General features: G+C 49.1%; 1 protein-coding gene across 1 annotated transcript in view; it reads left to right on the forward strand.

Annotated features, from left to right (window-relative positions):
- The window catches only part of FAP (fibroblast activation protein alpha), a 64,124-nt gene that overhangs the window by 27,935 nt on the left and 24,153 nt on the right, over positions 1-12,036 (forward strand). The window contains exons 12-16 of the mRNA XM_075001183.1: positions 1,181-1,225; positions 6,438-6,542; positions 6,626-6,696; positions 7,886-7,939; positions 8,822-8,946. Coding sequence (XP_074857284.1) covers positions 1,181-1,225; positions 6,438-6,542; positions 6,626-6,696; positions 7,886-7,939; positions 8,822-8,946 — 400 coding nt within the window. The remainder of the gene's footprint in view (positions 1-1,180; positions 1,226-6,437; positions 6,543-6,625; positions 6,697-7,885; positions 7,940-8,821; positions 8,947-12,036) is intronic.

The following is a 12,036-nucleotide window of genomic DNA, read 5'->3' on the forward strand; positions in this document are numbered from 1 at the left end:
GTAGTCCCATGCAAATTGCTCATATGCTTAAGCACTTTCTGATCAGGCCCTAAATGGTGAGCTGGCTGTAGATGTCAGCGGGCAAAGTTACTTCCAGACTGATTGGCTTGTAAAATCTCACCATTTATATTTGCATTTTTTCTATTAATAAGAAGAAAGCCAAGCAGCTAAGTTAATTATTCAACAGAATACTGCACAAGGATTCCATCTTCCAAGGTGTTGAGTACTCCTTTGAGATGCTGAATGCCCTCAACTTCACAAAAGTCAGTGGGAGTTAAGGATGCATAGCACCTTGCAGGATTGACAAGCGGAGCAAAAGGCACAATTCTGAATGCTAATGAGTAGCTATATTAGGAATAAGAAACACAAAATGTTTCCTTCAGGGAGCAAATGTTAATATACACATTTCTCAGGGCTCCAGATTGTGAAGAAATGTTCCATTAAATGATCAGTTTTCAAAAAAGCTAAGTTGTAAAATTTAAAAAGTTATAAATGTATTGCATACAGAATTGTAAACATTAACCAGTAAATAATTTAGTTCCATCAACAATCAGGACATTACAATCTGCAATGAAAAAGTCATTAAACACTATTGAAAATGCATTAGAAACTTTCTAAGTCCAACATAAATCAAAAATGTAAAAGGATCATTAGAGCTGCTTAAAGAACTGATTTGAATGCAATTGAGATCTAATCCACATTTTTAACATTACTAGTCCTGAGGGGATTGGTTTATAATGAAAAATTAACTGAAAGAAAATTGCCATTAAGAACATTGGAATGGCCACACTAGGTCAGATCCAAGGTCCACCTACCCTATAGCCGGATGCCCCAGATAGAGAAAACAGAACAAGTAGTCATTGAGTGATCCCCTCTTGTCATCCCTTTCCAGCCTCTGACAGACGGAGGCTAGGGACACCATTCCTACCCAAATTCTAGCTTTCACTGAGATGTTATAGAAGATTGTTAATACAGTAGTCCCAATACCTTAGTCAGATATCCTTTAACGTTTTGTGGAACTTGTCACTGCAGGAGTAATTTGAATTGAGCTCTAAAATACTTCTACTGTGTCAATGTGAAGTTCTATATGTACCTGAGAAGCTTCCCTCTTTGTGGAAAAAAATATCCTTGTCTCCTTCCTGTACATTTTAAAGGTTTTACTTTTCATTTTATTTTTCAGAATCGGCAGCATATAGAAGAGAGCCAGACAGGATGGGCCGGTGGAGTAGGGTTTTTATTTATTTGTCTTTTGCTATGATTTCAGGAAAACATATACTCATCATGCTGTGTCATACCCATACGCTGTGTGTCTCTCTCTCTCTCTCTCTCTCACACACACACACACACACACACACACACACACAAACACCTGATGCATTTTGAGGCTTGGATTTTTAATATGTCAAAAAGAGGGACTGATTTTGTAAATCTCAGTCTTAATGATTATGCGTATAGTGAAGTTCTAGAAATCAATTCACATAAGTGAGAAGGAACTAAATGCGCAGAGCCAGGAGTAGTTGCTAAAGCATTCTGATGGCAGACAATGTCAGATAGAGAAAGTTCCTCTGGCATCGCTGAGGGTAGCTCCTATTCCTCCAGTTATGTCTGTAATAAATATGTATGGCCGTGGCCACACTAGCAAGTAATTTCAAAAGCTGCAGGGACACACAAACCCCACGCAGGAAGCTGAGAATGTGCTGGCAGCCATAGGAGCACGTGCTCTCATCTGCACACTCTCCAGCACCCCGCAGAACAGCAGGAAGGAATCCAGCTGGAGCCATGGCCAGCAGGCAAGACCTCTGGGAGCCCCAGGGATCCCAAGACACCAGGAGGCATGGCTCCCAGGACCCTGGGCAGCTCCCAAAGAGGAGGGGCGCCCTGTAGCTGGAGGCTGAAGTCTGGGACCTGCTGGCCATCTGTGGGAACAAGGACATCCTGCTGAGGATGGAGGGCCAAAAGTGGAACGCAGCTGCCTTTGCCCAGCTGGCTGAGACCCTGGCCGCAAGGGGCCACCCCTCCCAGGACCCCTGACCAGGTGCGGTCGAATGTCAAGGAGCTGTGCCAGGGGTATGCGAAGGTGAGTGACTCAGCCCAGCAGCTGGGGGCAGCACCTGCCACCTGCCCCATTACGAAGAACTGCACCAGCTCCTTGGCCCTGAGGGAGGCTGGACCACTGGAGGAGACTCTCAACATGGCTGAGCCAGGTGGGGCAGGGTGAGGAGTCAGAGCCGGGACCCTGCGCAGCTCTACAGACCCCAGGCCCAGGAGCCGCTGGTTGACAACGGGGACAGCGACGGCAAGGGAGGGAGCAAGGGGAAGCTATACATTGCCATGCCATCGGAGGGCTTGACCTGGGCCACCTCCACCCAGGCCTCCCCTGAACCCCTGAGGCACCCTCAGGTAGGACTGGGCATGGGACACCCCGGCATATGGGCGGGGGTGGTCCCCGCCACTGCAAGCACATGCCTGGGCACACAGCCAGCAGCCACGGGCCAGGGGCCCTGGGGATGGCCATGGTCATGATCAGGGAGGAGCCCGTGCATGGGGGGGGCCCCCACATGGGGTTGTGGACAGCCATGTGGGGCACATACCTGGGGAGGGCGGAGGGGGCCAAGTCAGCCTGCCAACGGACCAGCCTGGACGGACCCCACAGTGGCCAGGACACCCTGCCCCCCCCACAGGCAGAATGGGATGGCAATGGGGATGTGGCCACTGGCCTGTGGTACCCGGTTGTGTGACTAACACGGCACTGACCTCTCCCCTTATGTCTTCACAGCCTCGACGTCCACAGGCCACCCCAATGCCCTTGATGTGCCAAGGGAGCCCTGCAGTGGCCGGCGAGGGGGAAGGAGCAACGCCCCCCAGGATCAGGCACCGTGCCAGGTTGGCCCACCACCACAGCCAGGCTGACGACTTAGCAGAAACCCACACAACCAACTGGAGGGAGCAAAACTGCCTGCTGTGGGAATGGCTCTCCCTGGAGCAGGCGGCCAGGGACCGGGTCTCAGGGTACCTCGACGCCCTAATCCAGGCCCTCGCCAACCACCTGGCCCTTCCTGCTGCCCTTGGCCCTGCAATCCCTGGCCTGGCCCCCCGACCCTTGCTGACACCCCTCCTGCCCCCTGCCCTCATCGCCCTGCTCCCACCCGGCATGAACGTGGCTGAGCAGGAGGAGCTTTCATGGTGGCTGTGGTTCCATTAGTTCCCCCCATGAGTCTGAGGGCATTGCATCCCCAGCATGTGCCTACCTACCTGCACTCCCATCGCCATCCCAGCCCCACAGGGGGCCCTGGACCTGGGGCGGTCGTGGCTCCGGGGGCCACCATGGCTCCCATTCCCCCTCCCCTAAAAATGAGTGAGGCCCCCTGTACCTCCTTATTGGAAGTTCACCCCCCACCCCCTTTGTAAATAGTTGGAGACTTGTTTGGTTTTGAACAATTAACAGTCAACTTTATTGGACAGTGTCCGTGTTATGCATCAGGTGGGGGTGGTGAGGGACATGCCTGTGGGCACAGGGTGCTAGTGGGCGGAGATAGGGGCAGGCATGCTGGGGGCGTTGCACAGGGCAGGCCAGAGCCGGGACATGGGGGTCCCTGGACGAAGGCCTCTTGAGGGCCCCCCCACGTACACCCCATCCCAATGTACCTGGCAGCATGGGACCGCACCTGACTGGTCATACCACAGCACAGCCTCAGCCACCCAGCACACCACAAAGAGCTCATGCTTGCTTTCCACAAGGTTGTGGAGAGCACAGCACACACCTACGACTGCAGGCATGTGGGGGAGGCCCACCTGCAGGTGCATCAGCAGGCACCTGAAGCGCGCCTTCAGACACCCAAACTGCCACGCTGCCGTGTTACTGGCTTGGTTGAGCTGGGCATGGTAGTGGTGCTGGCTCTTGTTGGTGTGGCCCATGTAGGTGCACATTAGCCAAGCCTGGAGGGGGTAGACCACATCGGCCACAATGCATGGGGGCATGGTTTTTTCCCCCCACTGGGAGCTCCCATGGGGGGATGTAGGTGCCCTAGGCCATTCTGCGCCCAAGCCATGAGTTCCACACGATGCAGGCATAGTGGACCCTGCTTGGCCAGCCCACGCAAATGTCGGTGAACTGTTCTCAGGCATCCACAAGGGCCTGGAGGATGATGGAATGGTAGCCCTTCTGATTTATGTACTGTCCATGGCTGTGTGGTGGGGCCCGGATGGTGACATGGGTGCTGTCCAACACTCTGATACAGTTGGGGAATTCTAGCTTCTGGAACCCAGCCATTGCAGTGTCCGCATCCCTCAAGGGGATAAGCCAGTGCGGGAGGATCCGGTTGATGGTGTCGATGACCTGTACCTGTAAGAGTGTGGCGGCGTGCAGGGGATCCCCCTCCCTGCAACCCCCTCCCTAGGACACCCTCCCTGGCTGCCTTACCTCTAGAAGGATGACCCCAATGGTGGCTTTCCCCACTCCAAACTGGTGGCCAACCAAGCAGTTGCCGTCTGGGGTGGCCAGCTTCTACACAGCAATGGATGTCACCCTTTTCTCCAGGGGGAGTGCAGGCCGCATGCAGGTGTCCTGGTGGTGAAGTGCTGGTGCCAGCCATTGCCACAGCTCCATCAAGGTGGCCCAGGAGATCCTACAATTGCAGAGCTACCACTCATCATCCCATTCCTCCAGGACAATGTTGTCCCACCATTCCCCATTGGTGGGGTACTGCCAGAGGCGATGTTAGGCCTGGGGATGGGGGTGCTCTGGATGCACCGTAGGGGGAGTCTGCAGGAGGCCAGCCATGTGGCGGGCAGCATGGAGCCTGAAGTGTCATGCTGCCAGGATGGCAATCAGGCCAGTCATGATGTCCAGGACATCCCCATCCATGAAGTGCTGCGGGTCCGTGTGGGCTGCGGTGTTGGGGCTGAGCAAGGCTGTGCTGGTGCTGAGCTGGAGGTCACATGCTGCAAACAGCCTGAGCCCTGAGCATGTGCACGGGAGGATGTGTGTTTGGGAGGGGCCCATTAGGGGGGCGTCTGGCCCGTGCTCCAGGAAGGACTTGCCAGCCATTTGACCCTTCCTGCGCCATTTCCTGCCCCATTATTTCAAAAGGAGGCTCTGGGCTGTGTAGCTGCTCCCTTTCGAACGGACTGCGGGGGGTCTCTTCAATGTTGCAGATGACAACGTCGGTCTGCATTTTGTGCAGAGTCACTTCGTTTTGCAACAACGCACTTCGAAGTGACAGATCGGGATTACCCCTTTCGACGTCACTTGCTAGTGCGGCCACAACCTATCTGAAATGTAAACAATGTTTTCAGACGTTATTTAGTGCAAAGTGCTGCTCTTCTTCATTGAAGCCGCATCTATACTTCCCCCCACCCTCTTCCGTACAGGGAATGGTAATGAGCACAGCAGAAGATGCAAATGAGGCATGGATTAAAATATTTTGTGCCTCATTTTCATATTCCCATGAGATCTCACTTCTGGAAAATCCCCTTCCAGAAGTAAAAGATGATCCCCTTCCAGAAGCAAAGCGGAAGAAGGTTCTTCCAGAAGGGGATTTACTTCAAAGGAACCCCATTCCCATGGCAGCTTTTGCATCTGGAAAGGGATCTTGCGGAAGTGAGATCTCCTGGAAATATGCAAATATGATGCAAAATATTTTAAGCCCCACCTCATTTGCATATTCCATTCTGCTCATTATCGTGCCCCTTCTGGAAGGCAGGAGCAAGTGGTAGATGCGGCCCGAGAGAGAAGGCTTTGAGGCCAGAAATCAGTAACCTGTGGGTAACTGATACAGGTTAAACCTCTCTATTCCAGTCCCCTCAGGACCTGACCAGTGCCGAACAATTTCCTGAACCATGGGATGTTAATATTTTCTAGCACATTACCAACATTTCCACTGCTTACTGGGCTCTTACAAGACATTTAGGGGTAAATTACAGCTAAATAACAGCCCAGAACACTTACAGCCAGGACTGGTGACTGTAAATGAACTTTATGGGACTTCAGGAAACTTGGCCACATCCATGATAAGTGGACATTCACTTATCCTGCCAGACTATGGATGTTGCTGGTCCAGACAGTGCTGGACTAGAGAGGTTCAACCTGTATTTGCTTTGAAATTGCTAGGACTTTTAATTCCAGCACCTTTAACACATACTAATTTTTTATTTTAAAAACTTTCATTTTTAATACTCACAAAGTCAGACCATAATTAAAAATTGAAAATTAAAAATCTGATCAAACTAAACACTCACGTGAGCACACACACAATAATCCCACATGCACAAAGTAGAAAGCACGTGTGCATGTTGCAGGTACTGTGGTATACACAGTGACCAAAGGGAAGGCAAGTTCAAGCACTCTCTGATTGCTTTAATAGATGCATTATAAAATGTGTATATTATAAATTGCTCAAAAAGCCTTGTCAGTTTTTTTCCCTGTTCCTTTATTTCAGTTCTTCGTGTCAACACCATATTTTACTTCAGATACCACTTCATACTACAGAATTTTTAGTGACAAGGCTGGTTATAAGCATATTCATTACATCAATGGCTCAGTGGTACGTTAAACAAAGCATTATTCTCAGTACACTTGCGTACTTTAGGTTCGTGAAATAATCCTGCTATGTATCTCATGTTATAGGAAAATGCAATACCAATTACAAATGGACAATGGGAGGCAATATACATTTTCAAAGTAACAGATGATGCAATGTAAGTATTCTACAGAGCAGACTGTGATGTTTATGTGGTATTTGCAGGAGTGTACTAGAATTATACTGATAATTGTAGTACTGTATTAATCTTATTGGATCCTGTTGCTCAGAGGGGCAGGTGCCTGAGACCTGTGTACAATTTTTCTAGAATTACCACAGCTGTGCACACAAATCAGGTATCTGGGCATGCACATGGCTATGGTGGAAATACCCAGTCTGTGGACACAGCTATAGTAAATTTTGTGTGCAAATGTGGGGCACATTTGTGCCATGTGGGCTTTTGAAAGACCTTTTGAAAATCAAGGCCTACCATCTTTTTCTAATAATTTTAGGCCCCTACTCAGCAAAGAACTAAAGCACTTTCTTATCTTTAAGCAGGTGAGTAATCCCATCCTCATTCAGCAGGACTTCCTTGATTATGGCTGAGCAAATGCTTTGCTGAATCTGAGCCATACTCAACAATTCTGCTTAGTTCTGTGTTGCACAGATAGTTGGTTAGTCTATGCATGTAGTTAGTTGATCAGCTAACATAGAAAGTGGGAAAAAGTGATAAAATTTCATGGTTCACTTGCCATTTTCTTGGGATTTGAACAAAGGCTTGGAGAGATGAGATGCCGAGTTGCTTAACCCAGGCTATGCCTACACTAACCCCTTTCTTCGAAGGGGGCATGATAATCAGCCCGATCAGAGAATACTAATGAAGTGCTGCCATGCATATGTAGCACTTCATTAAGCTAATTCTCCCCGTGGCAACTTCAAAGTGTCAGACTTCAAAGTGCCGGCATGCTGTGTAGCTGCGGACCCTTTGAAGCGCCCACACTACTTCCAAGTGCCTTTACTCCTCTAAATCTGAGGGGAGTAAAGGCACTGAAGTGCCCACGGCTACACACATACCGGCATTTAGAAGTTGCCATGGGGGGAGAATTTGCCTAACGAAGTGCTGCATATGCATCGCACCACATCATTAGTAACCTCCCATCAACCTGATTACCATGCCCCCTTTGACATAGTGTAGACATAGCCCCACTGTTCCATCTTGATACCCTCCACTCAAAAAAAAGTCAAAGTCCAAATTCTGGTTTAGTTAAGTGTAACTTTTCAAACTGGCTTCTCACTTAGGACGCCTAATACTAATTCAGAGCTTATGATTCTGTGGACTACTTAATAACAGTTATATTAATTTATAGATTCTATTCAAGCAATGAATTTGAAGGCTATCCAGGGAGAAGGAATATATACAAGTAAGTTCATATCAAACTTTAACTGATTAAAGTAATAGCAGATGGATCGGGTTTTATCATATAAAAGAGAATTCTATGCATTCAGAAGCACTTTCAAAATTTTAAGAGTAAAAACCCAGTTATCTAAAATTTGAATTGGGTTGTTGCAGTGTGTACACAAGCACCTTGGAATGAACAGATCATCTGAATTACTATCTTTACACTGACCATGCTTTTTGGAGAGGCACACAACATTGAGATAAATTTTCAAAATGTGGTCCCATTTGTATGTATCACTTTCAGGCACGTTTTTGATACTACCCTGAAAATGTGATAGTCTTGTATGTCTAAATCACCCGAATACATATGTGATAGTGCTAAAAATGTATGCAAGTGTTTTTAAATGCACATAAACAAACAGAGGAGGAAATGGCATCTGGTGGATAGGACACTGGACTTGGACTAAAGAGACTGGCTGCAATTTCCAGCTTAGCAACAGACTTCTTACCTGATATTGGGAAAGTTACGTAACCTAGCCAATGTTTCCTATCTGTAAAAGGAGGGTTTGACCATAATTCTGAGATAATGGGGGTACTGTGATGAGAGTCACGTAAGTACCTGGATATTTAAATGGATGGGACATATTGAAGACTCTTTGAAAAGATCATCCCAGAAATACTAAATATATATATTAAGTTTATATATAAAGTTTGAGTTGAGGGGAAGAGAAATATTGTCTGAATCATAAAGCTGTAGTTGAAAAATACTGGAAAAACTGCACATCATTGATTAGAAAATGAAATTTAAATGTGACCTGACTTTACCATACAGCGGTTTTGGCAGCATGTGTGCAAAATGTACTTCAAAGCAATAGCAAATTGTTTTATTTTCATTTATTCTTAGAATTAGCATTGGAAATAATCCTCTAAGAAAACAATGCCTTACTTGCAATCTAAGGAAAGAAAGGTGCCAGTATTACACAGCAAGATTCAGTGACAATGCTAAGTATTATGCGCTAGTCTGTTATGGTAAGTATAGCATGTAATCAACAAATTTTAAGTTGTATATTCAATGAAATATGAGTTAGATGATGGTATTTCTTCCAGACATTATTCATTCAGACTTAACAGTTGAGGTTTCAAACTGAAAACATTTGGTTATCAAAAACTTAGGAAAAAAATGTTTTCAGTTGCTGAAAACCCATTTTGGGGATTTCAGTTCATTGATTACAAACAAAAAAAAAATGATTAAAACACATTTGTAAAAATATTTCACAGGAAAAAAATAATTTCCTGGCCAACTTCAGCTAAAAATCACACACTAACCAGTGGCTACTAGGGTGGGATCTAGGAACCCCTTTCTGCTTTATTCTTTGGGTTTCTGCTAATCTGTACCTTGCATAGAACGCCAGCTGCAGCAGTGGCATAAGCACTTGCAGCTTCCACTGAAGTCAGTGAGACTTGAGCCTGCTTACACCGGGGCTGATTTTGACCCAGAAAGCATTGGCAGGGTTTCTAAGTTTTTCACAATAAATGTACATTTCCTGACTATAACTGCAGCAAGATATATGTAAGGGATAAGTATGATGCCTTTGAAATTGCTCTCAAAACAGAAATGGGTAAAACCCTCAACCGATACAAATCTGTAGGGATTTTGCCCTAGACTTTAGTGGGCCCGGTTTTTACCTATTATCAGAGAACTCTAAATAATGGTCAGTAAATCTATGTATTATAAAAACTCAAATGCGAAAATCTCTACATTTCATCCTTCACAATCCTGTGTGTAGCATAGCGTCTATTGCTACCGTTTTTCAGAATTTGAACGGAATGTTCAGCTGTACAAATAATAAAACCCCAGCTACTGGAGCAAGTGTAACAGAATGATAACACCTCTCAATCATCCTTGCCAAGAATATTTGACATTGTCATCACCACATGAAATCTGCTCACCTTAGCAAATGTGATTGACATGTTCTCAGAAGCCCATTTCACATTGTTAATTTTGAGTTCACCTTATGTAATGGCACTGTAGCTATTAGCTGGATGTCACCTTACAGGAAAGAAGAGCTCTTCTAGGGGATTAAAAGTTACTTTCCCCCTTAGAGCTTTGTTGTTTGATAAAGGCCAAGACCCCATTTCCTTAGCAGCACTTTTGACCTAATAGCTGTGTCTACACTAGCCTGTTCTTTTGAAAAAGCAGGTCTACACGCCGCACGCTCTTTCAAAGATGAAATCGACATTAGATTCCGCAGGAATCAAAACTGCACTTCCAAACATAAAATAGGAAGTGGCTGCTCTTTTGATGTCTTTTTTCGAAAAAGGACGTGTGTAGACACTCCGCGTCCCGCTTTTTCGAAAGAGCAGGGTCCGCCATTGCAGCAATCAGGTGTTAGGCAGAGACATGCTGCCCAGCCCCTGCAGGGTTCTATGATCTGTACGTGCAGCGGCTCTTAAAGCCTCACGGACCAGGAAACCCTGTTGCAGGAAGCTGAGAGCATGCAGGCAGCAGCTGCTACACATGCTGCCCCTGCATGCCTCAGTGTGACCCTCAGCAGCTGTCAGAGAGTGATGGCCACCAGCCAGGCACGTGAGGAGCCCCAGGGCCCCCCTTCCAAGTGCACCCAGAGCTCCCAAGATTCCAGCCGGGGTGGGGAAAGCACACCCCCTCCTGGACCGAGCATGAGCTACAGGACCGGCTAGGGCTCTGCCAGGAGGAGGAGGTGCTCCCGGTAATGGGGAGCAGCCATCAGAACGCAGCCACCTTTGCCCAGCTGGCCAAGGGCCTGACTATCCAGGGTCACCCTGCCTGCCCTTCTGACGAGGTCAGGAATAAGGTGAAGGAGCTGCAACAAGGTTACACTCGGGCTTGGGACTCGGCCAGCTGGTCGGGGACCCTCCCCTCTTCCTCCCCTATTACAGGGAGCTCAGGAACATCCTGGGCCCCCGGGACACCTCCTCCCTTCTGGCCATCCAGGACACCTTGGCCAAGGAGCCCCAGCTGGGAGAGGAGCAGGAGCCAGGACCAGCAGCCAGCCCCACATCACCAGCACTGGACACGGAGACCGCCTTGGCCAGGGGCTGGTCCAGTGAGGAGGGGGAGTTGGTCATAGACCTCCCCTCCTGCACTTCCAGCTGGGCATCAGCTAGACAGCCATCTCCCAATCTCGGCAGTGGACCCCTCAGGTACATACCCAACAGGGCACACACCCCAGATCATGGGCGGGAATACAATACATGACCGGGGGGCTCTTACACCCCGGCAGGCCAGGGCCCATCTGGATCATGGCCCTGGGACAGCAGCACAGCCGCCAGTGCTTGTCAGCACCCACTCCCACGAACAGCACTGCCCCCTGCCCCCAGGGGTAAGGGTGTTGGGGGGTAGACTGCACAAAGGGGCCAACTATAGGACCACTGCACCCACAGATGGGGGACAGGGAATGGGGACCCGGTGCCCATGGGGGGTATGGGTGACAGGGCAGGGGTTGGTACTCATGGCCTGTTCCTCTCTCCCCCCATTTCCGCAGCCGCACCATCCAAGGGCTATGAGAGCCTTGTCTATCTGTGGTGTTGGACAGTCCCCTGGAAGGCAAGGGATGGCAACTGGCCAGAGTCACCACCAGTGCCAGGATGGGCCCGGTCATGGTGTAGCCAGAGGCAGCCAGCAGAGGACCCCCCACCTCACTGCCTCCAATCAGCGTCAGGTGGAGCTGGCCGAGTACCAGCTTCACTTTGAGGAGGGAGAGGCCACCTGGTACCAGGTGGCCTGGGGGAGGTTCCTAGCCACCTTCTGGGACATCATGGCCACCTACCAGGAGCTTCTGGCCCAGCTGCCCCTGCCCACTGCCCTCCTTGCTCCCTCTCCTGTTGCCCCTCCCATTGTGGGCCCCACCTGTCAGCTGCCTGGGACAGGACTCCACTGGACCAGACTGCCAGCCCGAGGCCTATCCCTGGCCCTTCCTCCCTGTACTCCCTGACCCCTCCCAGCCTCACCGGGGACCCTGGACGAGGTGGAGACATGGGACCCGGGGCCGGTGCAGGTCGCACCCCTCCACCCCTGCCCTGAAGTGAAGGGCCACCAGGCAGGCCACCTAGGTTCCCCCACTCCCGCTGTAAATAGTA

Source organism: Carettochelys insculpta, chromosome 8 (genome assembly GCF_033958435.1).
Source record: "Carettochelys insculpta isolate YL-2023 chromosome 8, ASM3395843v1, whole genome shotgun sequence".
NCBI lineage: Eukaryota > Metazoa > Chordata > Testudines > Carettochelyidae > Carettochelys > Carettochelys insculpta.